Genomic DNA, 22,713 nt, shown 5'->3' on the forward strand with positions numbered 1-22,713 from the left:
GGTAATTGTGAGTTGTGGCTTCCTGAAAATTGACTACACACCCTAGCCCCATAGTTTTCTTTTGAGTGAGAGTTTGGGGATAAGTTCTGTCACCTATCTCACTGATGTAGTTCTCAACCTCTTAAGATGAAAGGAGAATCCTAATTGTTGTTACCCGTGTAGCTGAAAAGATGGCAACATTTTCATATGGTGCCTAATTTGTAAGATTTAATATGGACCTCTGACTCTTGGTTTTTCTTTTCTTGATTTACAGTATGTACTTCGACAGCACTTTTAGAGCCAACTCCAATTCTTTTGAACCTCGCAAGGTGGTTGATGCAGAAATGCTAATGTTTGGCCATCAACGTCTGAAGAACACTGTATAAGTTCTCAGAGTTTGACGAAATGGAGCAAAAACCGTTTTTAGCTGTTAAAGGTGTTTGGACCACCACACCAAAAGAAATGGTGCCTAAATGCTTCATGGTGGGAGAATGTGCTGAATGTGCTTCCATCATATGCAATATAGTGAGATGTAGCTTTCCCTATTGGTACAAAGCATAATTGTAGGCCAGCAAAGTTTGTGTGTGCAAACTTAAAACACCTTGTTTATGATTTGTTTTAACCTTAAGTTACAGGCAGAGGGGTATATTACGTCAGCTGAATGACCGACTTCTCCTACGCCTCATGGTCTTCGCATTTAAAGATTGAAATTGAACAGATTTTTCCCCCAAAATTGCCAGACAGTAGTTGTTATTGCTCTGATTTATTTCTAATTAAAACAAAACCTTTTGTTTATTTGGCTAGATCTCGACAGCAACGGCTACATTAGTAATTCCGAACTCGGTGATCTTTTCCGTGAAGCCAATGTTTCGTTGCCTGGCTACAAAATAAGAGAAATTGTTGAGAACCTCATGACCGAAGGGGACAAAGACAAAGATTGCAGGATCAGTTTTGACGAGTTTGTTTCCGTAAGTGTCCTTGTACTTCAAAAGCTGTCTAGAAATGAGTTTGTCCCCATGTTTCTGATGTACGATGTGCCTCATATTGGACAATAATGAATCCAACATTGACTGTCCCCACAGCACCCATAAAACAAGTCCAGAGCTAAGATTCCATTCTCAGCAACTTAGCAACCATTAATTATCCTTGCTTTGATTTTTTTTAGAATCCATGTGTTCAGCTGCAGAGCAATGTGATTTATCAGGTTATCTGAGAGCCCTGCAGTAAAAGTGTGGGGTGTCCTCTGAAAGGATTTATTTAATCAGCACCATTTGCTGTGAATATGCTAGTAAGCCCGATGAAGACTATTTCGAACTCCATTTTCATTATATGTATTTTTTTCAACAAAATTTGAACTTTAAATGTGTAGCAATTGAAGATGAACTTTGAAGTGAAGAAAGCTTGGAAAAATTGTGGAATTATAAACTGCCGGTGCATATTACTTGAAATGTATTCCTTAAATGTGTGCATTCCACAAATGCCATGAAAGAATATTGTTCAACGAAAGACATTCTTAGCGTTATCTGTTTTTCAGCAGATTCTATATTTGTGTGTGACCTCTTCACATTTCCATTTGCACTCAGTTATTTTCTTTAAGCCCTCTGTGTTTTTTTTTACTTGTGTAGTAGGCTTTAGTTTCTTCTACCTCAGCAGTCTCTACATGTTTGTGATTGCCCTACTTTAAGCAGTACTTGCATGTTTATATCCAGTTCGAACATGATTTTGGAATGTTTGGATTGTGCTCGGCTATGTAGCAATGTGATGATCAAATGTTTTATGCTGGTGATGAGTGGGCAGATGAAATTTCCTCATTCCTTTTGTTTTGCTTCACTAAAATTGTATTCTTTTAGTTCCTCTGTCATATTGAAAGATAGCTAAAGGTTACTGAACTCACTGCTGCACATTTCACTCAGACTAGCAAGTTGTCTGTAGTTATTTTAAAAATCTCAGTTAGAAGAGAGGCAACAGAAACTCTGATTCGTCGCCTCCAGGCAGGAACCTGAAACTGTACTGTGACAAGCAACTGTTTACATACCTTGGAATTCCCTTAGGCCTAAACATCGGATTGGTCCAAATTCTGGCATAGACTGGGCAACAATCAGAGCAGTGAAACTACTGCACAAGTGGACCTTGCAGAATTGATCCTCTTCCAAGATCAGAATGTATCCAGTGGCTAGGGCAACTAATCACACCCCCAAGAGACAACAGTCACAAAGAGGGGCATATTGGCCTGTCGTAAGAAAAGGGAGGGGGTGGTTTAGTATTGTGTGGAGGAGGGGAAGTGCTGGTCAGATGCTGAGCTGTGATTAGAAAGGGCGTGCAGTTTCCATGTAGGGTATTCTAGCTCCATTTTCATATTGTTTATCTTATTGATGACTGTCTCCTGCAGCCCATAGAATCACAACGCAGGGCGTGTAAAACTGCTTGTTTGTGCGCTTTAGGCCCATGAAAACCAGCCAATTTCCGAAAAGGGCTGAAATGTACACTTGTTGACAGCACCCAGGGCGGCTTAACCAAATCACCATATTGAACCCTTCAGTGCCCATTTTCCTGCCCAATGTCAGGTGCTGTGCAATCCAATTTCTAGGCCTAAGTGTTTGCATCGGCAGTTTCAATGTTAAACGCTACATAAAAGCTTGACCAAAAACTGTTTCCAAAGAAAATCTGAAACAAAGAATGGTTACTGTGCCACTCAGTCCATCGTGCTCATGGCACTGTCCGCAAGAGCAACTCGGCTGGTCCCACTCCCCACCTTTTCCCTATGATCTTGCAATTTTTTTCTTTCCAGATAATTATGCAATTCTCTTTGAAGTTCTTAATCACTTGCTGCACAAAAATCTTTTTCCTCGTATTGTATCGCCGTTGCCTCTTTTGTAAATCACCTTAAATCTTCGTCCCCCTGGTTCTTGATCCTTCCGCCAAATGGAAAGGTTTCACCCCACTACTCTTCTGGACAAAATATTAATGCATACTTGGGTTTTGTAGTTGCTTAAAGGCATTATTAAAACATCACTTGCGACAGTGTTAGGATCACTGTTGATTTAGTTTAATTTCTTTATCAACACAAGAATCCCCGGCATTTTCAAGGCTCGTGCTTTTTGGCCATTTCAGGGCTCTGATCTGTCTGCCGCCTTAATGAGAGACCACAATGGTCATGCAGTTCAACATATTAATTACATTTTTAAAGGAAACCTGTCCATTGGAAATTAATAAAAATCTACACGTTATTACCCAATTTATTATGAATGGCCTTAATCCCTTCTTTTATTATGCCGAAAGTAATCCGAATTGTTTTGTTCATTTGACCATCTCTATTATTTTTTTAAATGTAAGTACCCAATTCGTTTTATTTTTCCAATTAAGGGGAATTTAGCATGCCCAATTCACCTACCCTGCACATCTTTGGGTTGTGGGAGTGAGATCCACGCAGACGCGTGCAAACTCCACACGGGCAGTGACCCGGGCCCGCGATCGAACGGAGGTCCTCTGCACCGTGAGGCAGCAGTGCTAGCAATGGGGCAGGTTTAGCTCACTGGGCTAAATCGCTGGCGTTTAAAGCAGAACAAGCAGGCCAGCAGCACGGTTCGATTCCCGGACCAGCCTGCCCGAACAGGCGCCGGAATGTGGCGACTAGGGGCTTTTCACAGTAACTTCATTCAAGCCTACTCGTGAGAATAAGCGATCTTCTTCATTTCTTCTAGTCACTGTGCCGCTCTGACCATCTCCATTATAATGTTCTTTTTAAAACCTGGTTTATCCCAAATATTCTTCTTTGCCACTGTGGTTTCACAATTCACACTCGGGAATTCTTCCCAATGTCAATGCCCTTGATCGAGGTCTGCGGTTTCCATAGTTTACAGCCCATAGTAAGCTAGGCACCGAGGTCCAGATTAATACATCACACACAGATCAGTTAGATGCTTTAGTTTAGAACAAAACGGGGAGAAACCTTCGGTTCCAGCTCATCGGAGGAGCACTTCAAAGTCTTGAGTGAAAATAGAACTTGAGTCATAGCTGATTCTTGGGTCAGTCGAATACAAGCTGCACACTGATCTGTCTTCACTTTGGGGCGACGGTGATGTAGCAGTATTGTCACTGGACTAGCAAACCAGAAACCCAGCTAATGCTCTGGGGACCTATGTTCGAGTCCTGCCACTGCGGCTGGTGAAATTTGAATTCAATAAACATTTGGAATTAAAAGTCTAATGCTGACCATGAAACCATTACCTTTTGTTGTAAAAACCCATCTGGTTCAGTTATGTCCCTTAGGGGAAGGACATCTGTCATCCTTACCTGGTCTGGCCTACATGTGACTCCAGACCGACAGCAATGTGGTTGACGCTTAACTTGCCCCTTAAGGGCAATTAGGGATGGGCAATAAATGCTGGCCTAGCCAGAGACGTCCATGTCCCATGAACAAATAAAAAAATAAGTAAGGCTAGAGTGGAGGCTTCTGATATTTCATGATTTCCACAGTTCCTTGCTTTGTACTAGTACTCTATCCTGGGGCTTGCAGGTTTAGTCCATCAAACTAGAGCCCTAGACACCCATTTTATATTGTTCGTGAAGCTCCATGTTCAGAAATAGTCTGCAAAGCACCCATGTGAAAGATATGAGGAACTGTTGCAGCCACACTTTGCAGAAAGGTTCAATTGAACATCATTGTTATCTTGGTGAAAGGTGTCTGGAAAATTCACCGAAGAATCATGCTATCGGGTCTGCACCATCACCTAAAGTTGACTCAGATTTATTTTAATCCGTGGTCTCTTGTTTAGTTTAAATGTGCTAAATGTTTTTTAATTTTAAATGTCCCTATGCTGGGTTTGTGAGCCCTGTATTTGGGTAGGAGATTTCCCAGTACAATAATGTTGTGTCTCAACAGGAATCTCAAGGTTCAAGAGTTTTCAAAGCAACCGCAACCGTTGTTTAACTGACTCTGCCCTCAAGCTTTCTGAGTTATTTAAACCCAGGAAGCCCCGTTAATTGTTTCTCAAGGCATTTGAAAAGCTGGGGATCTATCTGAATTGGATTGTGCCCAGTCGGTTAAAAAGCTTTCATAGAAAGTCGAGTAGGTTCAGTTAAGATCTCACGGTTAAATATTCTCTGCGTCTATTGCACAATATTTTCATTTACTATTTAAGGCTAGGATGCTCGATGCTCTACCACTTTTCAAATATGTAGCAAAAGTCTTCTGGGGGCCTAGGATAAGCCCTATAACTGAAACAATATCTGGGTGGGATTTCTCTTTAATGTCCTTGGCTTGCAGTTAGAAACTTACATCTATCTTAAAACCACAAGGATTTAAGACTCACTGAAGGCATATTTAAAGTACATAATTTCTGGTATTGGCTGTGAAGAGTCCTAGTAGCAGTGAACTTCAGGGGACCACTGCAGTTTTCTAACTCGCAAATTATATTGATTTTAAATGCAGTTTAATAATCCTGAGGGACAAAACATTTATCATTCATTCCCTACATACCCTAGTTCACATGCCAACATTGGTAACTTACAAATAGAGGAAATGTGGCAATTTCCTTTTCATACTGACTGCGGTAGGAAGCTGGGTGATACTGTAAGCTGGCACCATGTCAAGTCAAATCTTAAAAGTAAAGTTTCTTTCCAGTCCATGCTGGTGCAATTATGAGTCCCCTCCGTTGGCTGGAGAGGAAATTAGCTTGAGCAGTTTTAAATCTGTTCTTTGTGAATACAGAAGTGTGGCTTAAAATTTATCAGCACTTTGATATCCAATTTGGCGAAAGAGAAATGTAAATCTGTGCAGTAAAGCATGAGGCTGGGTTAAGAAGATGCATTATTAGAGCAAAGTAGCTCCTTTGTCTGCTCTTGACACTGAATGATGGAAGTGGAAAATGGAAAGATGTTCCAGCTCGCAACATGACTATGAAATCTCTTAGAACACTATTTGGAAAGCAATATTCATGGCATCCCATACTCCCACGCAGATGGCTTTTCTTTCCTGTGAAAAGAGGGCCTCCAGGTTGCCATCAATGAATGTGATTGTGTTTGCACTCCTTCAGACAGGGTCGTGGATGCTGAATTGATATCCCTCCTTGCGGGAGAGGCCAGAACTAGGGGTCACAGTTTAAATGTAAAGGGTCTCCCATTTTAGACGTAGATGAGGAGAAATATTTTCTTGTGTAACCCCTCCCCCCCCCTTCCCTTTACTCTCTATTGGATGAAAATCAAGAAATATGCTTTCAAAAGTAAAAAGTGGAGATGATAATTGTTCATGTTAATTCCCAATGATTTATTTAGTGAGGTAATAAATAGAAAACATTGCCTTAAACTTAACCAGAGTGGACTCGTTCATTGAGATTGACATTGGGTAAATGCAAAACTGCCAAGTACAAATTATCTTATTCTCTATCCGAACTGAGGCTTCTTCTTGTGTCAGTAGCACTCAAATCTGTCGGCTAAAGCAGATTTATTCAATTTAGCATTTAGACAGGGGTGACTTATTTTATAGCTTCGAGCTAAAAAAGGTTGGCTGCTTCCGTCAGTGGATGACCTCACAATGTCCTATTGTGAACAAATTACTACAGGTTTTGCCAACTCGATCTATCAACGTTGCTTTGTAGATTTCTGTTCTGGCCTATGTTAATTACACTAGACTACACCATCTACTGTGCCACCTAACTTAGTGTGATCAGCAAACTTGGACATACGCCTCTCTGTTCTTCATTTAAGTCCTTGATAAATATGGTTAAAAGCTGAACCCCATTAGTGATTCCTGGGGGCATCATTTGTCACATCTTGCCAACCGAAGTAAATAACAATTCTCCAACTTTCCTACCTGCTAACAATTCCTGCCCCTGTCTGTATTCAGTGCTTGCATATTTACACTCCATCTTTATTGAATGCCTCTTGGAATTCCATCTCAATAAATCAGAGTCCTGACTGCCAAAGCAAATCTTCTTCACCCAGGTCAAGGAATTATTCCGAACAAGAGGAGGACAAATAAAGCTCTTCAAAGACACCATGTAGGCTTACCTCAAGAAATGGAACATAAACTGCAATGACTGGGAGACTGTTGCTCAGGAGAGACCTACTTGGAGAAACCTTGTGATTGTAGGGTCACAATTCTTCGATTACTCCTGACGGCAAGAGGAGGCCTGGAAATGGAGCCTGAGAAAGGAATACCCACGAGCTAGAGTCCAAGAACCTCAGTCTCACCATTTGGATATCATGCCAACTGAGTGTTTGAAGATTCGGCTCAAGAATCGGGCTCATCAGCCATGCAAGGACTTGCAGAACCCCACAACAGATGAGGTGGTTGCAACCCTAAATTTTATGGACTCTTTTCCTGTCACGGCATTGCAGATCCGTGAGTGGCCCCAGATGGATCCAGTCCTGTCAAAGGTTCAGCACATAGTCCTATATGGTGGGCAGCATAGACAGCTCCCAGGCGAGTTGCGGGCATTTTCCCCCAAGCTGTCACAAATTAGCGTGGAAGACAGTATCCTCTTGTGGGGGACGCGTGTGGTCGTCCTGGAAATATGACAGGAGCTTGCGCATTGGCCATCTGGGTGTGACCAAAATAAAAATGTTGGCCTGGAGTTATGTCTGGTGGCCAGGCCTCGACGCAGACACTGAGAAGGTGGCCCAAAACTGGCCCATTTGCCAGGAGCATCAGAAGCTTCTGTCGGCTGCGCCCTCTACATCACTGGGAATGGCCAGGGCGGCCTTGGGTGCGCTTGCATGCGGATTTCGCCGGCCCTATTCAAGGATCCATTTTCCTTCAATTAATCGATGCCCTATCTAAATGGCTAGTGCTGCATAACATGGTAGACACAACGTCCTGCGCAACGATCAAGAAGATGCGTTTGTCTTTCAGTACGCATGGCCTCCCCGAGGGGCTCGTCACGGACAGTGGCATTCCTTTCACAAGTGAGAAGTTTGCGAGGTTCGTGAAGATAAATGGCACACGCAATGTCTGCACTGCTCCTTACCACCCAGTTTCGGAACGGGCAGTGGGTTGGCGGAACGGGCAGTGCAGACATTCAAACGGGGCCTAAAGAAAAAGTCTTCCGGGTCTATGGACACTAGACTGGCAAAAATGTTCTGTTTTCGTATAAGACCACTCCACATGCGGTGATTATGGTAGCTCCCGCAGAACTTCTAATGGGCCGGAGACTTCGCACCCACCTTAGCATGGTTTTCCAGGACATTGCTGCAAAAGTACGCCGCACTCAAGGACAGCAGGTCCATGGCCTTGCTCGGCATCAGTCGATTCAGCAGTTTGTGCCTGGTGACCCAGAGTTCATTCAAAATTTTGCTATTGGTGCCCAGTGGGTCCCTGGCATTCTTTAGACGATTGGGCTCCATCTCTTACCAGGTGAAAGCCCACGGTCAGCTCCAGTGCAAGCATTTGGATCATGTTCGGTCCAGAAAGCCATCTATTGCACAGATTCCCTGCCCCCGGAGCTCACTTCTACAGCCGCAGAGACCAGACACAGTGGAGGTTCATCCTCATGATCTTCCTCTGGCGCCGCACTCAAAGCCTGCGCGGGTCATTGCAGAATTATGTGGAGATATGGATGGCGAGATGACGGAGATTTTGGATTCCAACTCCGAGATGGAGACACGGGACGCCTCCGATGGGGGAGTCCTCAATCCCATGGCCCGTGGACTTACAACCGTTATGCAGTTCATCGTGGAAGCGCCGTTCGCCTTCTCCTTACATGCCACCCAACCTAGAGCCTCGTGCAAATGGTGTCCGGCCTGCGGTAAAATGAGTCCGACGCACTCCTTTGCTAAGGTCTTCGGTGGATTCCTCGAACTTTGGGAGGGGGATGTTATAACCTGCCTGATTGGCTGGGGACTCCCACAATCCTTAGTGAGTATGAGCTCCCTCAATGAGGAGGGCTGAGAAATCAGCAGCAGAGTCAACTGCATATATAGAGCTGGCCAGTGTGGAACCAGCTAGAGGAGAGAGCAGTGATGAAGTACTGCTGCTGTTGTATATATGTAATTGTAAATAGTTATTTATTTCAACTCTACAAACTTGTGTTGGATTCTTCGTGGCCCTTACAAAACGTATAAATATTCATATATTAATAGAACTGCCATCAACTTCAGGTGGTAAAAATAAAATAAATATTAACACTTGATTGGACGCAGAGGGAGTGCACGGCTCTCACAGTCAATGTTGCGTGCAATCAATATGTACCTCACTTCACTTGCCCTTGCTTTACATGCATATCACTCCAGTTATACCAGGAGGAAAAAAGCGATGTGGATGGAAATCATTAGAATGTGGCAACCCTGTGCATGGGCAACAGTCATCAAAATGTCTCAAGGGCTCCGTACCCTGATGGGCTACATGCCCAGGCCACAGGTTGCCCGCCACTGAACTAGAGGCTGTCAGATCCCAGGCAAGGTTGCAAGAGCTGTTAAATGGAAAACTAAAATCCAAGCAAGACCATTGGGATTACTGAGCAAGGAAAGGATAGAGAAACACAACAACTGTCTGTCAATTTCAGTGGAATTTCCTGGAATAAAACTGTGGATTTTGGGCTCACTTGTATCCAAATTTTTTATCTCTGTGTCATGTGAGTTACCATTCTCTGATTGTAACAGATTTAATAAGGACGTGGATGTCATGATATGCAACCAATGAACACTCAGAATAGGACACAACCAATGGGCAGTCAGGACACTCGGAGGTGGCCTCACCACAAGGGGGCATGACATAAACACTGTAAAAGGGATGAGGCACTCACACCCTGCCTCTTTCCACAGACAGACATCTAGAGAGTTAGACAGGGTTGATCAGCAGCATCACACCCCAGCACGTGGCTTAGAATAAGCTGGTACAGTTAGACTGAGTTACTACAGTTAGATTAGCAGAGAGTCAAACTCATTTGAGAACTGTGTTAATAGTTCAATAAACACGTTGAACTCATTTCAGAGTCTGGAGCATCCTTTAGTTAAGACTGCATCAAGTAGCAGCCTGTGTTATCCGAAGCAGCATAACACAACAGTGGATACCCTTGCAGGTACTGAAATTATATTAATGTGGTGGTGTTGCTTTCCTCTTAATTTTGGCACAAAGCTCCCTTTGCCAAGTATTTGTATAAACACAGGCTGTTTAACGTACACAAATGCTTCTGTTAATGCATCAGAACACTGACAGGTCTCACACACTATGCACTAGAATCAGAAGTGTGTAAATGTCGTCCCACTTTGTGTTTATTTATTGAAGTTGAGATGTTACAAGCTGTACATCCATTTCTATGTAATATTTGTGCAAAATATTCCCAATCTGGTATTTTCATACTCCTTGATTCGCATGCATCTGCTAAAGGTTTAGGTGCACAATTGAATGGTTGTCTGAGCCACAAAAATCTTTGAGAAGATTCAGTTTCCTGAATCCCTTGCTGGCCATTGAGACCGTCTGTGAATAAGCTGTTTTACAGACATGTTGATTAATGGTTGGGTGAATGTAGAAACCCTCAGCACTCGCGTTGGTAATTTTATCGCTGATGGAAGTGAATTAAAATAATGGGCACAAAATCTATTTGTCTATCACTTTATTAACTTCAGCAAAAGTCAGCCGAGTGGGGTGAAATTACCCTGACACAGAAGTTATATACTATTACAAAGCATATTAAATGCATGTCACAAAACAATTGTACTTCTGCCACAAGAGAAACGTTTTAAATGGATGTTGGGCCCATGAAGTTCAAGACCCCATGAATCATAGTGTTCACTTAAACTGAATTGCTTTCATGCAACTGTTTAATTCACAGATTGTTCAAGACTTGAAAAGTAGCCATGTCGCTAAAACGTTCAGAATGGCCATCAACAGGAGAGAGGGCATCTGTGCCATTGGTGGGACATCTCTTCAGTCCAGTGAAGGAACCCAGCATTCTTACTCCGGTAACCTCTACTCAGATACATTGCCACTCATGCAAAAAGGGACTGGGCTAATTTCTTTCTGAGAAATCCACATCCTGAGAATTAATTAAATAAAAATACTTTTTGATGGCTTTTTGCACACGTTGAGTTATTTTTATCTGGAACCAAATCCCTTTGTTCACCCTACTGTCTATTCATACATTCTTTTTTCATCCTGTGCTATCTCACACTTTATTACTTTGAACTGCACTTGCTGTAATCCCACCAACTCATTATTAATTGTATATCAATTGTGTATGCAAGTACGGGTCATTAATTGGGGTTCACTTGAGCAGATATTAAGGGACGCTCACTGAAACTGGGGTGTAGTTGAGTGAAGAGGTGTATCCTTGAAACGCTTAGCTCTGTAAATAAATGTTAGACCGAGTAAAAGTTGGTCCCAGTTTTCTCCTTCACTCTAGCTGACTTTCTGGAGTATAACTGTTACTTAATCAACCTTAATCTCATTATTAGCCCTCCAAAGACCTACTTGGCTTTTGGTTCTCCCTGACATAACCTTGCTCATCAAATCAGATAAGTCTCCTCTTTTTGGGAGTGGAGGTGCAAATACTTTTTTTTTTAAAGTATTTTTATTGGTTTGCATTTATAATAGTATTGCAAGGGACATTACACAGTGACAGAGATCTCTACAGAATGTTCTATATAAACACAATGGCAAAGAGAGAAAAGAAATATAACCAAGAAAAGACAACCATACATCGATATGTATATGAGGTAAGATGTGTACAGATTCGGAGGTCCTGGCTTCGGGGCTCCCTGTAATCGACCACCCCACCCATGCCATAGCTACATATCACCTTGTGGTATTAAAACATACCACAGGCATGTTTGGTGCCGCCTAGGCACACTTTTGGTATGAACGGACACATTGGTCTCCTTCCTCTGGCTCCGGACTGCCTTGCTTGCCCTGCATCGTGGTTGGTGTGTGTCCTCTTCACCCTCCTACCCTCTTTCCACTCCTCCCCACCCCTCCTTTGTTCTATTAATCCATTCCAATCACCAGGCTTGGGCATATGCCCCTCTCCCTGTAAAGAGTTCGGTCTGTTCTGATACCCTGTGGACTGCCACTGGTGGGCAGGCTCCACCCTCGCTCCCCCAATCTTGGACATGGCCTTGAAGAAGGAGGTCCAGTACCCAAAAAGTCAGGGATGACCGGAATAAGTGGGTATGGTTGGCAGGGCCTACCTGGCACCGTTCACATTTATCTTCCACCTCAGGGAAAAACCCGTTCGTGCAGTTTCTTGTCATGTGTTCCCTGTGGTGGAGTTTGCCTATGCAGTGCTTCACGCCAGCCTCCTCCCCCCTATTTCCATGCCTAAATCTTCCTTCCATTTCTCCTGTGTCTTGTCCAGTGATGACGTACCTCCTCTAGTAGCCGTCCGTACATGTCAGCGTAGTTGCCGTCCCCTAGTTCGCCTGCGGTTAAAGATCTGTCCAGTGGTAGAACTGAAGGTTGGGAGGTTCTTCTCTGTAGGATACTCTTGCAGATCCTATGGTTCAACGCCCACCCCCAAAGAGCGAGAGAGAGAGGCGCACACACACACACACACACACACACACACACACACACACACACGCAATGGGTGGGGTTGAAAATACTTGATCTACAACATCAGGCTTCTTCTAGGGGCAGCATATTAGCACAGTGGTTAGCACAGTTGTGTCACAGCTCCAGGATTCCAGATTTGATTCTCGACTTGGGTCACTCTGTGCGGAGTCTGCTCGTTCTCCCCGTGTCTGCGTGGGTTTCCTCCGGGTGCTCTGGTTTCCTCCCACAGTCTAAATATGTGTGGGTTAGGTGGATTGGCCGGGCTAAAATTGCCCTTAGTGTTCAAAAAGGTTGGGTGGGGTTACTGGGTTATGGGGATAGGGTGGAGGTGTGGGCTGAGGTAGGGTGTTCTTTGCAAGGGCTGGTGCAGACTCGATGGGCCGAATGGCCTCCTGCACTGTAAATACTGTAAATTCTGTGATTCTATCTCAGTGGTTGGTTGTTCCTTGATTGACTATTTGCTGGTTCACTTATAAGTGAGGGTTGACTTGTCCAGGAATTTTAAAAAGTCCAGGAATTTAAAAAGATATTCTAGAGGTCAAAGTTCCTATTTATTCATTCAGTACTGATTCTTTGAAAGAGCTGTCCATCTTCTCATCTCTTTCCCCAGAGCCCTGCAAAGTTTTCCCGCTTGAAATATTTATCCAGTTTGAAAGTTGTTATTGAATCTGCTTCCCTTCCTTTCAGGTAGCACATTCCAGATCATCATTCTCTGCATGAAGCAAAAACAAGTTCTCCTCACCTTTCCCTATTTTATTTTTGCCAACTATCCTGAAAACCTCTGGTTACTTACTACCTTTCTGCCATCGCAAATAGTCTCTCATTTATTCTATCAGATTCCCTCTCAGTTGTGAACAACTTTATAAAATCTTTTGTTTAACCTTCCCTACACTAAAGACACCAAATCCAGCATCTGATGTAGCACAGAGAGATGCCTTTGTGTCAGCGCTGAGCATCAAGCACCTTATCTACTCTCGTTCCATTTCCCAGCGCTTTGCCCGTAGTCTTGTATGCTATGGTGTTTCAATTGCTGATCTAAATGCTTCTTAAACGTTGGAAGGGTTCCTGCCTTTTTCACCCTTTCCCGCAGATTTCCAGATTCCCACCACACTCTGGGTGAAAAAGTTTCTCAAATCCCCTCTAAATCTACTGTCCCTGACTTAAATCGATGCCTCCTTAATGTTGACCCCTCTATGAAGGGGAAATGTTTCTTCATACCTATCCTATGTCCCTCATAAATTTTGTACACCTCAATCTAGTTTCTCCAAGTAACAAAAGTCCCCCATCCTTGAAACCATTCGAACATATATCTGCCGATGTACGGAAAGTCCAACTATTAATATTTGCAAATCGATGAACTGATTTCCACTGGAGCTTGAGAGTATGGAGCTATTTCAAAAAATTCTCTTTGCCTCCTGTGTTCATCAGCTCTCTTCACTGTTCCAAATTTACATGATCTAAAGAAAATAAAAATGTAATATTTATAAGACATTAATCTGTCTGGCTCAGCTTTGTTTGAAATCCTGCAAAGTGATGGAATGTAGCAAAATTACTGACTCTTTCATAAATCTAATTGAACATAGACTACATCTTTACTTGTAGTTAACACCTTATTGCTATTTATTTGGGTAATATTGCTAGATGTTAGAATCCATATGGGGATTGGGTAGCAGTGATCCAACAATACCTGCAAAATGTACTTCATTTAAGACGGTATTTATAAATTGTCCAGTTTAAGTGCTTTTTTAAAAAAGTATTTATTAAGGCGTTGCGTTTTAAAGAATAATGCAAAAAGATTACAAAATAAACGGGGATCAAGAGAACAAAAAATGGTTCAGCATGCATGAGTATATGAGAGAAGCAGAAGATCAACATAATTGGCTCGATACAATCAACAGACATAAATAGGTACCCATGCAGCCCCACCAGAAACCAAGGGAGAAACAGGATAAGGACATGAAAACCATGGTAAAATGGTGTACACCCTTTCTTGTCGCATCAGCCCACAATTACAAGAAATCAGGATAGATTTTCCATGCCGTGTTCGGGTGCACATCAACATACATTCCCCCCCGCCGCCGCCCGCCCAATCTCCAGCAGAGCTAAAGGCACAGATAACTTACCGTAGCCGTTTCTCCTTAAATACCAGACCTATCGACACCCATGTAGGAGGCAAGCACAGATTCTTCATACCCACTGCTACAGAAATAAATAAAATGCGTGCAAATCCCAGTATCAATTAAAAAGATGCCCCACCCTGCAATCAACAGCTGGGGACACCAGAATATTTGCCAGGCATAGAACTCGGCTCATTCCCCATTCCCCCCGTGCACAGAAGGAGCACAATCTAACCACCCACGATGCCCCCAACAAGCAACCTTGAAGAGGGACACCCCAAGACCCCACAGGCAACAGGATATTAGCCACAGCAGGTGCTTTTAATTATTTATTCATGACATGGGGTTTGGCAGCACGGTGGCGCAGTGGGTTAGCCCTGTAGCCCCACGGCGCCGAGGTCCCAGGTTCGATCCCGGCTCTAGGTCATTGTCCGTGTGGAGTTTGCACATTCTCCCCGTGTTTGTGTGGGTTTCGCCCCCACAACCCAAAGATGTGCAGGGTAGGTGGATTGGCCACGCTAAATAGCCCCTTAATTGGAAAAAATGAATTGGGTACTCTAAATTTATAAAAAAATAAAATTCATGACACGGGGTATCGTTCGCAAGTCCAGCATTTAATGCCGATCACTAATTTCCTATCTAAGGAAGCCAGTTGTTCAGATGTCCAAATGCAGCAGGATCTGGACAATATCCAGGCTTGGGGAGGGTAACAATTACAAGTAACAATTCCGCCACAAAAGTGTCAAAAGTAACGAGCAAATTTAACCATCTCCCCATGACATTTAATGCCATTACCATTGCTTGACATCATTCAAGACAATGCAGTCTGTTTGATTGGCACCCCATCCACAAACATTCACTCCCTCCAACTGTTCCTGCCCGTGAAAGGATCAAGAACAAGAAAGAGGGCACAGATTTTAAAGTTATTTTCAAAAGAGACAGAAGTGATGTGAGAAAAAACTTGGGTACCTGATGCATTCCCAATGCCCGAGCGTTCTCACTGGAGGTGGGTCAATGTAGCAAAAGCATTCAGTCCAGTAGCAGTGGGTAGCCAATTAGATTCAATATTAAGCTAATGAGTGAAAGGTAATGATGCTACTGAGATGTTCCCTTGGTTCCCACTGAATCTGAAGCCTGGCATTTATCCACAGGCAGAATGCTGTTGGCAGGTCTGAGGACCATCGACACCTCTCGCACACCCAGCATAGACTATTTTGAGTCACAGTCGTGGCTGAAAGCCAGCCCATGCAGGGTTTCCCCCCTTCACACTGATAGCTTGACAGCTGTGGCCATGGGTGATTCTTAATTTTTTATAATGCTGGCAAGAACAACTCTGTTTTGAGGTGCCCTCACAGTCTCCGGGCTGCCTCAGCATCACCCACCTCGCCTGGTGAGGCTGCCAACCAGACATCACTATGGGCCCTCTTATTGGTACTGCTCCCCTCCTTAATTGGAATGGGCTGCTTGAGGAACCTTCTCATTGACTACCTCTGGGAAGATGGAGACGGACTTCCTACCACGTCCTCTCCCAGATTAACCAACCCAGGATTGAGACTGACATCAAGTTTGCAAGCCACCCGGGATAATTCTGCCACATGAACGTGTATCCAGACCAGGCTGAACAAAGCATCACTCATTTTCTACAACCCATAGGAACAATCTCCCCAAGCTCAGGTCATGGGTGCAACTATTGGTAGTGGGATACATGCATGAGCAATGGTTCCCATTCAGCTGCTGCCTTTTGTGCATTTAGCTCAGCTGTAAATTGGGGAATAATTGATGCTGCCAATGTTTCCAAGACCATTCCTGACAGCTCTCATCTTTGTGAATACAAACATCCAGCTCCTCCTCGGTCTTTTTCTCCCCTTCCCTGGTGACAGTGAAAAAGGAAGCATTTCCAAGTTACACATATTAACAAATCTATTTTTTTGCTGAGAAACCCAAAATGTACCTGTGGTGTGTATGTAGCTTTCCGATCAGACGAGTGAATGTTATTATCTAATTGCTAGCTATGCGATTTAGTTTGAATAACTCAGTTTTGTGCCATATGTGGAATTATGAAATACGATCGTCTCGGTGATCTGTGAACTGATTCTTTTTACATGATTAGAGGAAGAAAAATACGCGTTTGTTAACTGGATAAATAAAGCCCTGGAGAGTGATCCTGACTGTAACAGCTTGCTGCCTATGGATCCAAATACAGATGCTTTGTTTAAGGCTGTTGATAATGGCATTGTACTCTGGTGAGTTTCATTACTTATAAGAGTAATACAATTACTGTTCATGTATTGAGACTTTTTATTTTCTCAAGCTGCCCAGTGTACCTCTGGCAACTATTGACCTGTTTGGGTTTTGCTTAATAACACAAAAGTGTGCAAAAATCATGGGCTATTTTTCAGCGCTTAATAATGAATATTTCTCCCAACTTATTTTTGTCATCTTTTTGTTTGAACTCGAATCGCTCCCATTTGAAAAATGTACATGAGTCCCTTGGCATTGTAATTGGATACACCATTAAATCAGCACGCGTATTTTTCTCCATCAACCACTTAGTCCATCCCACTTTACTGATTGCTCATTCAACCTTTAATATTCCTCTTGATTGATGTTGAGAAGGGTTATGATTCCTCCTCAAAGATGTATATTTTTTAAAAATAACTACTTTTGCAGCGCTTGCCTGCTTTAGGCAGCCAGCTCTTTGATTAAAGAACAGAATGTATCGATTTATGATGCAAGCACAAAGATTTGGGTAATTGATTGGATAGAATTTCTTCCATTGAATCTCCAATATTATAACTAATGTCAGAAGATTAAGGGAATTGAGGAGTCTAAAGGTTTCACCTATTGTTGACATTTGGTTTTGTGGGATGTTTTGTTTATTGTAACATATGCAAAAGAAATTAATCCTACAGGTAAGGAATTTCTGATAGGAATCTGTCATCCAGACAGTGTGATAATTCATCCCCAACTTTGCTTTAGTTTCTTGTCAGCCATCGCTAGCACCAGGTTTTATTTTTGTTCCCACAGCAGTAAAGTTTGAATTTTCTGGGGGGAGGGGGTGGAGTGTTACTGGAAAGGAAGCTTTAACTTGCAGGTTGAGTTTACTTTGTAGCTTAAGGCAAGAGAGTTGCGATAAATGAGTCATTATCTAGTTGGCAAGATGTAACTAGTGGGGTGCCACAGGGTTCGATCGTCAGGGCCCTAACTATTTACAATATATATTAATGACGGATGCAGGGAGAGAAGGTGCTGGAGCCAAATTTGCAGATGGCACTAAAATAAGTGGGATAGTAAGTTGCAATGAGGAAATACAAAATTTGAAAATGGATATAGGTAGGTTGGGTGAGCGTGCCAAACTTTGGCAGATAGTGTTTAATGTGGATGAGTGTGAGCTAAGATCGGCCATGATCATATTAAATGATGGACCAGGCTCGAAGGGCTGAATTGCCTACTCCTGCTCCTAGTTCTTATGTTCTTAACATGCCATTTGGTGCAGTTATGGTCCAAATGCACTTAGTCTCCACTGCAGCTTGCTGGTTGTTTAATAATAATCCTCTTTATTAGTGTCACAAGCAGGCTTACTTTAACACTGCAATGAAGTTACTGTGAAAATCCCCACAAAAAATTGCCATTGAGCCTCTAGTCGTTCCCAACTACAAATACCTTTCATATCTGTTTTTAGAATCGGTCAGCAGTATAGCTAATTCGGCTATTGTGTCTGTGCCAGTTTGTGGAAGGAATTATCCAACAAGTCCCAGATCCCTGCTTGTTCCTCAAAGTTATCAACGTTTTTAACTTGTATACCAAATTCGCTTTCAAAAATTTCTATTGAATCTGCTATCATCAACTGAACAAACAGTACATTCCACATGTTGGCAAATCGCTGCATTAGAAAAATATTTACTCTGTTTTCCCCTTTGGCTCTTTTGCAGTTATCTTAAATTGATCAGTTATCTTAAAATTGTTGGCACTGATTTTTCCTCAACATAACCTTGTTTCTACATGCTTATCATATTCAACTCATTAAGCTTGTTCCAATAATTTTAGTAGGTTGTGATTGATCTGCGTATCAACTTTTTTAGAATCTCTGCAGTGCCGAAGGAGGCCACTTGGGCCATCAAGTCTGCATCAACCCTCCAAAAGAGTACCCTAAGCTAGGCCCACTTCCCGGTCCTATCCTTATAACCCAACTAACCTTATTTGGACAGTAAGGGCAATTCTTTCATGGGCAACCACCTAACCGGCACATCTTGGACTGTGGGAGGAAACCGGAGCACCGGGAGGAAACCCACGCAGACACGGGGAGGACGTGCAAACTCTACGTATGCAGTCATCCAAGGCCGGAATTGAACCCAGGGCCCTGGCACTGTGAGGCAGCAGTGCTAACCACTGTGCCATCCCTAAATTACATCCTAAATAAACAGTTTAGCAACGCCAAGTGAAGGGCTAAATTACATCCGTTGCTCTATATCCCTTCATACCTCATAAAAATCCCAAACCTCAGTTGACCTCCTGCATCTACAATCTTTTTCTTTGGGTTGCGGGGGAAGGTGGGTTCCATATTTCCGCTTATCCATTTGTGAAAGAAGTGCTTCCTAGTTTCACTTGAAAAGATAACTGATTTTGATTGTTTTCCCCTGTTCTGGATTCCTCGATCAGAGGAAATAGGGCAGAAATCGAGAACCTACCAAATTCTTTCAGAATTCTAAACCTCTCAATTAGACTGTTCTTGAATCTTCTAAACTCAAGAGAACATGGGCCTGATAAGCAACTTGACATCCTAATTTACCCTTCAGGTTCTGGTATCGTTCTGTGGCCTGAGTTTTCCCACATATGAGGAAACCTGTTTTGTTTCACTTGGCAGTGCTAAACTGTTTATCTCCCACCTGCTACAACTTTGAGAGGAAGTTTCATGAAGTTATGTTATGCCCTCAGTAGAGACTGATCGTCCTAGAATGACTATAGGGCAGAAGGAGACCCATTGAGTCTGCGCTGACCCTCCAAAAGAGCACTGTACCAAGATCCACTCCCTGCCCAACTCGCGCTATCCTCGTAACCGAACCTGCACATGGCCAAACCACGTAACCCTGCACCCAGACTGTGGGAGGGAACCAGAACACACAGAGGAAACCTACGTAGACACTGGGAGAGCGTGCAAACTTCACACAGACAGTAAGCCAAAGCTGGAATCTAACTTGGGTCCATGTGGCTGTGAAACAGCAGTGCTAACCACTGTGCCACCGTACAACGACCACAGTAATGAGCATAATTTTATATTTAAAATTTTTTACTGTGCCCGACAAAGTAAAATTAATATCCACTGAACATTACTTAGTAGACAAATAATACTCACTTACCCAATGGCCTAATTACTATAATTGAAAACCCCACGTATATTTCAACATTAGGCCGCATTCTCAGCAGACATGCAGCCTTGTAGATAAAGTCCAAAACTCTTCCTCCTTTCCAACAAGATCCCTTCTCCCTACTACACCAGGACAAGTCTTGCAGTGTACTTTGAAAATGTTCCCTCACTTAGTCTCTTGAGTACCATTGAATAACGTTTGGTGGGAGAGCACACTCTGGTGACTCCATGATCTTCAAATCTCGACATTTGTGCCTCTTCCAACAGGCAATCTGTTCTCACCAGCATTCTACTTGATGGCAAATACTAAAACATTCTTTCCCTCTGCTTGGTACAGCTGCAGCTTTTTTCAATCTTGTGCTCTGGGTATCTCTGTCTATCAGAGTCCGAGAGTCCATGTCCAGCAAGACTCGACTTTTTTTTTGATTCAAGGAGTGAAAACTGGTGGTCGAGTTTCAGTGAATTCCGAGCTGGGCCTTTGTTCCCATGCAACCGAATCACATGGACCTGTCTCCAGGTTGAGTTCAATATGATCACCATTCCAGGAAATTCTGTTTCACCTCAAATTAAAAGCGACGATTTAAAGCATTACTGCCTTATAAAGTCTAGCTTTCATAAGTTTTTACTTTACTGTAATGGGAGCGGTGTTTTCAGAACCCCAAAATGTATCATGGAGTTCAACCAACCTCCCCCTTTAATGTATTGTTGCTTTTGAAGCACACAGCTTGTTCTCCAGGTGGGGTATTACAATTATGGACACGTGGATTTTTAAACACAAAACAATGTTTATTCCATGAATTCAACTTAACCTTTGAAATAAACATTGGATCCCTTACTGCAAAGATAACACCAAAAATAATACAACACTAACTAATCCCTCAAAATGTTCCTTCAAACCTCCAAAAGACTTCACCTTTAACAACAGACATGAGGTTACATTCAATATACTTTGGATTTTCAGACATCAACAGACCAGTTCTGTGTTTTCTTCTTGCAGCTTTTTGCAAAACACAAACACTCCCAGCTTTCTCAAACCTGAAACCAAAAGCAGAAGTGAGCTCAGCTCAGCTCCCCCACCCTCTGACAGCAATTGAGTAATATGAGCTGCTCCATTTCTTAAAGGTACATTGCCTAAACATCCATTTCTTAAAGGTACTCTCACATGACAGTACCCAATTCTTCTTTTTCCAATTAAGGGGCAATTTGTTGTGGACAATCCACCTACCCCGCACATCTTTGGGTTGTGGGGGTGAGACCCACCCAGACACGAGGCGAATGTGCCAACTCCACATGGACAGTGACCCGGGGCCGGGATCGAACCCGGGTCCTCGGTGCCGTGAGGCAGCAGTGCTCAACACTGCGCCACCATGCCGCCCCTAGCTTTCTTTTTTTTTTAAAATAATTTTTATTGAGATTTTTACAAAATATAAACATCACAACAATATTAACAAAACAACCGCGGTAACAACCCAAGAACAACACCCACCCAACTTCAAAAGCAACTACAAACAAAAGAAAAAACAAAAGAACACCCAAACAACAAAAGGGAAAGAGATAACACCCGCCACATCCCACAAACCCATGTACACAGTTCTCCCTCCACCGAACCAAACCCCCCCCCCCCACCTCCCCTGGTTGCTGCTGCCAGCATATTTCCCTACCATTCTGCCAGGAAGTCCAGGAAAGGCTGCCACCGCCTAAAGAACCCTTGTACTGATCCCCTCAGGGCAAATTTCACCTTCTCCAATTTAATGAACCCTGCCATATCATTGATCTAGGCCTCCACGCTTGGGAGCCTCGCATCCTTCCATTGGAGCAAGGTCCTCCGCCAGGCTACTAGGGACGCAAAGGCCAGAACACCGGCCTCTTTCGCCTCCTGCACTCCCGGCTCCACTGCAACCCCAACATTGCGAGTCCACAGCCTGGCTTGACCCTGGATCCCACCACCCTCGACACCGTCCTTGCTACCCCCTTCCAAAACTCCCCCCAGCGCTGGGCACGCCCAAAACGTATGGGCGTGGTTCGCTGGGGCCCCCGAGCACCTAGCACACCTGTCCTCGCCCCCGAAAAAACCTACTCATCCTCGTCCCAGTCATGTGTGGCCCTATGCAGCACCTGAACTGTATGAGGCTAAGCCTCGCACAGGAAGAGGAGGAATTCACTCTCTCCAGTGCATCCGCCCACGTCCCCTGCTCAATCTCCTCACCTAGCTCCCTGCCCATTTACCCTTCAGTTCCTCCACCGAGGCCTCGTCTACCTCCTGCTCACCCGGTATATGTCCAAATCCTCCCTCCTCCAACCCACACCCCCGAGAGCACCCTGTCACGCACCCCACGTGGGGGCAGCAAGGGAACCCCTCCATCTGCCACCTGGCAAACGCCCTCACCTGTATGTACCTAAACATGTTCTCTGGGGGGCCCAAACTTCCCCTCTAACCCCCCAAGCTCGCGAACCTCCCCTCCACAAACAGGTCCCTCAACCTCCTAACCCTACCCTGTGCCAGCCCATCATGCTCCCTGGGACAAACCGATGGTTCCCCCGTATCGGGGCCTCCATTGAGCCCCCCACTTCTCCCCTATGCCGTCTCCATTGCTCCCAAATTTTGAGGGTAGCCGCCACCACCGGGCTCATGGTATACCTCGTTGAAGGGAGTGGCAACGGCGCCGTTACCAGCGCCTCCAGGCTCGTGCCCACACATGACGCCACCTCCATCCTCTTCCATGCTACCCTTCCTCGTCCATTACCCACTTACTCACCGTCGCTGC

The 22,713-nt window shown here is 43.8% G+C and overlaps 1 protein-coding gene across 1 annotated transcript in view; it reads left to right on the forward strand.

Annotated features, from left to right (window-relative positions):
- Window positions 1–20,258, forward strand: part of LOC119951475 (plastin-3-like) — a 95,111-nt gene extending 74,853 nt beyond the window's left edge. The window contains exons 3-6 of the mRNA XM_038774685.1: window positions 784–947; window positions 10,749–10,878; window positions 16,694–16,826; window positions 20,216–20,258. Coding sequence (XP_038630613.1) covers window positions 784–947; window positions 10,749–10,878; window positions 16,694–16,826; window positions 20,216–20,258 — 470 coding nt within the window. The remainder of the gene's footprint in view (window positions 1–783; window positions 948–10,748; window positions 10,879–16,693; window positions 16,827–20,215) is intronic.
- Window positions 20,259–22,713: the final 2,455 nt, after the last annotated feature.

The sequence above is a fragment of the Scyliorhinus canicula genome, chromosome 17, assembly GCF_902713615.1.
Source record: "Scyliorhinus canicula chromosome 17, sScyCan1.1, whole genome shotgun sequence".
NCBI classification, from domain to species: domain Eukaryota; kingdom Metazoa; phylum Chordata; class Chondrichthyes; order Carcharhiniformes; family Scyliorhinidae; genus Scyliorhinus; species Scyliorhinus canicula.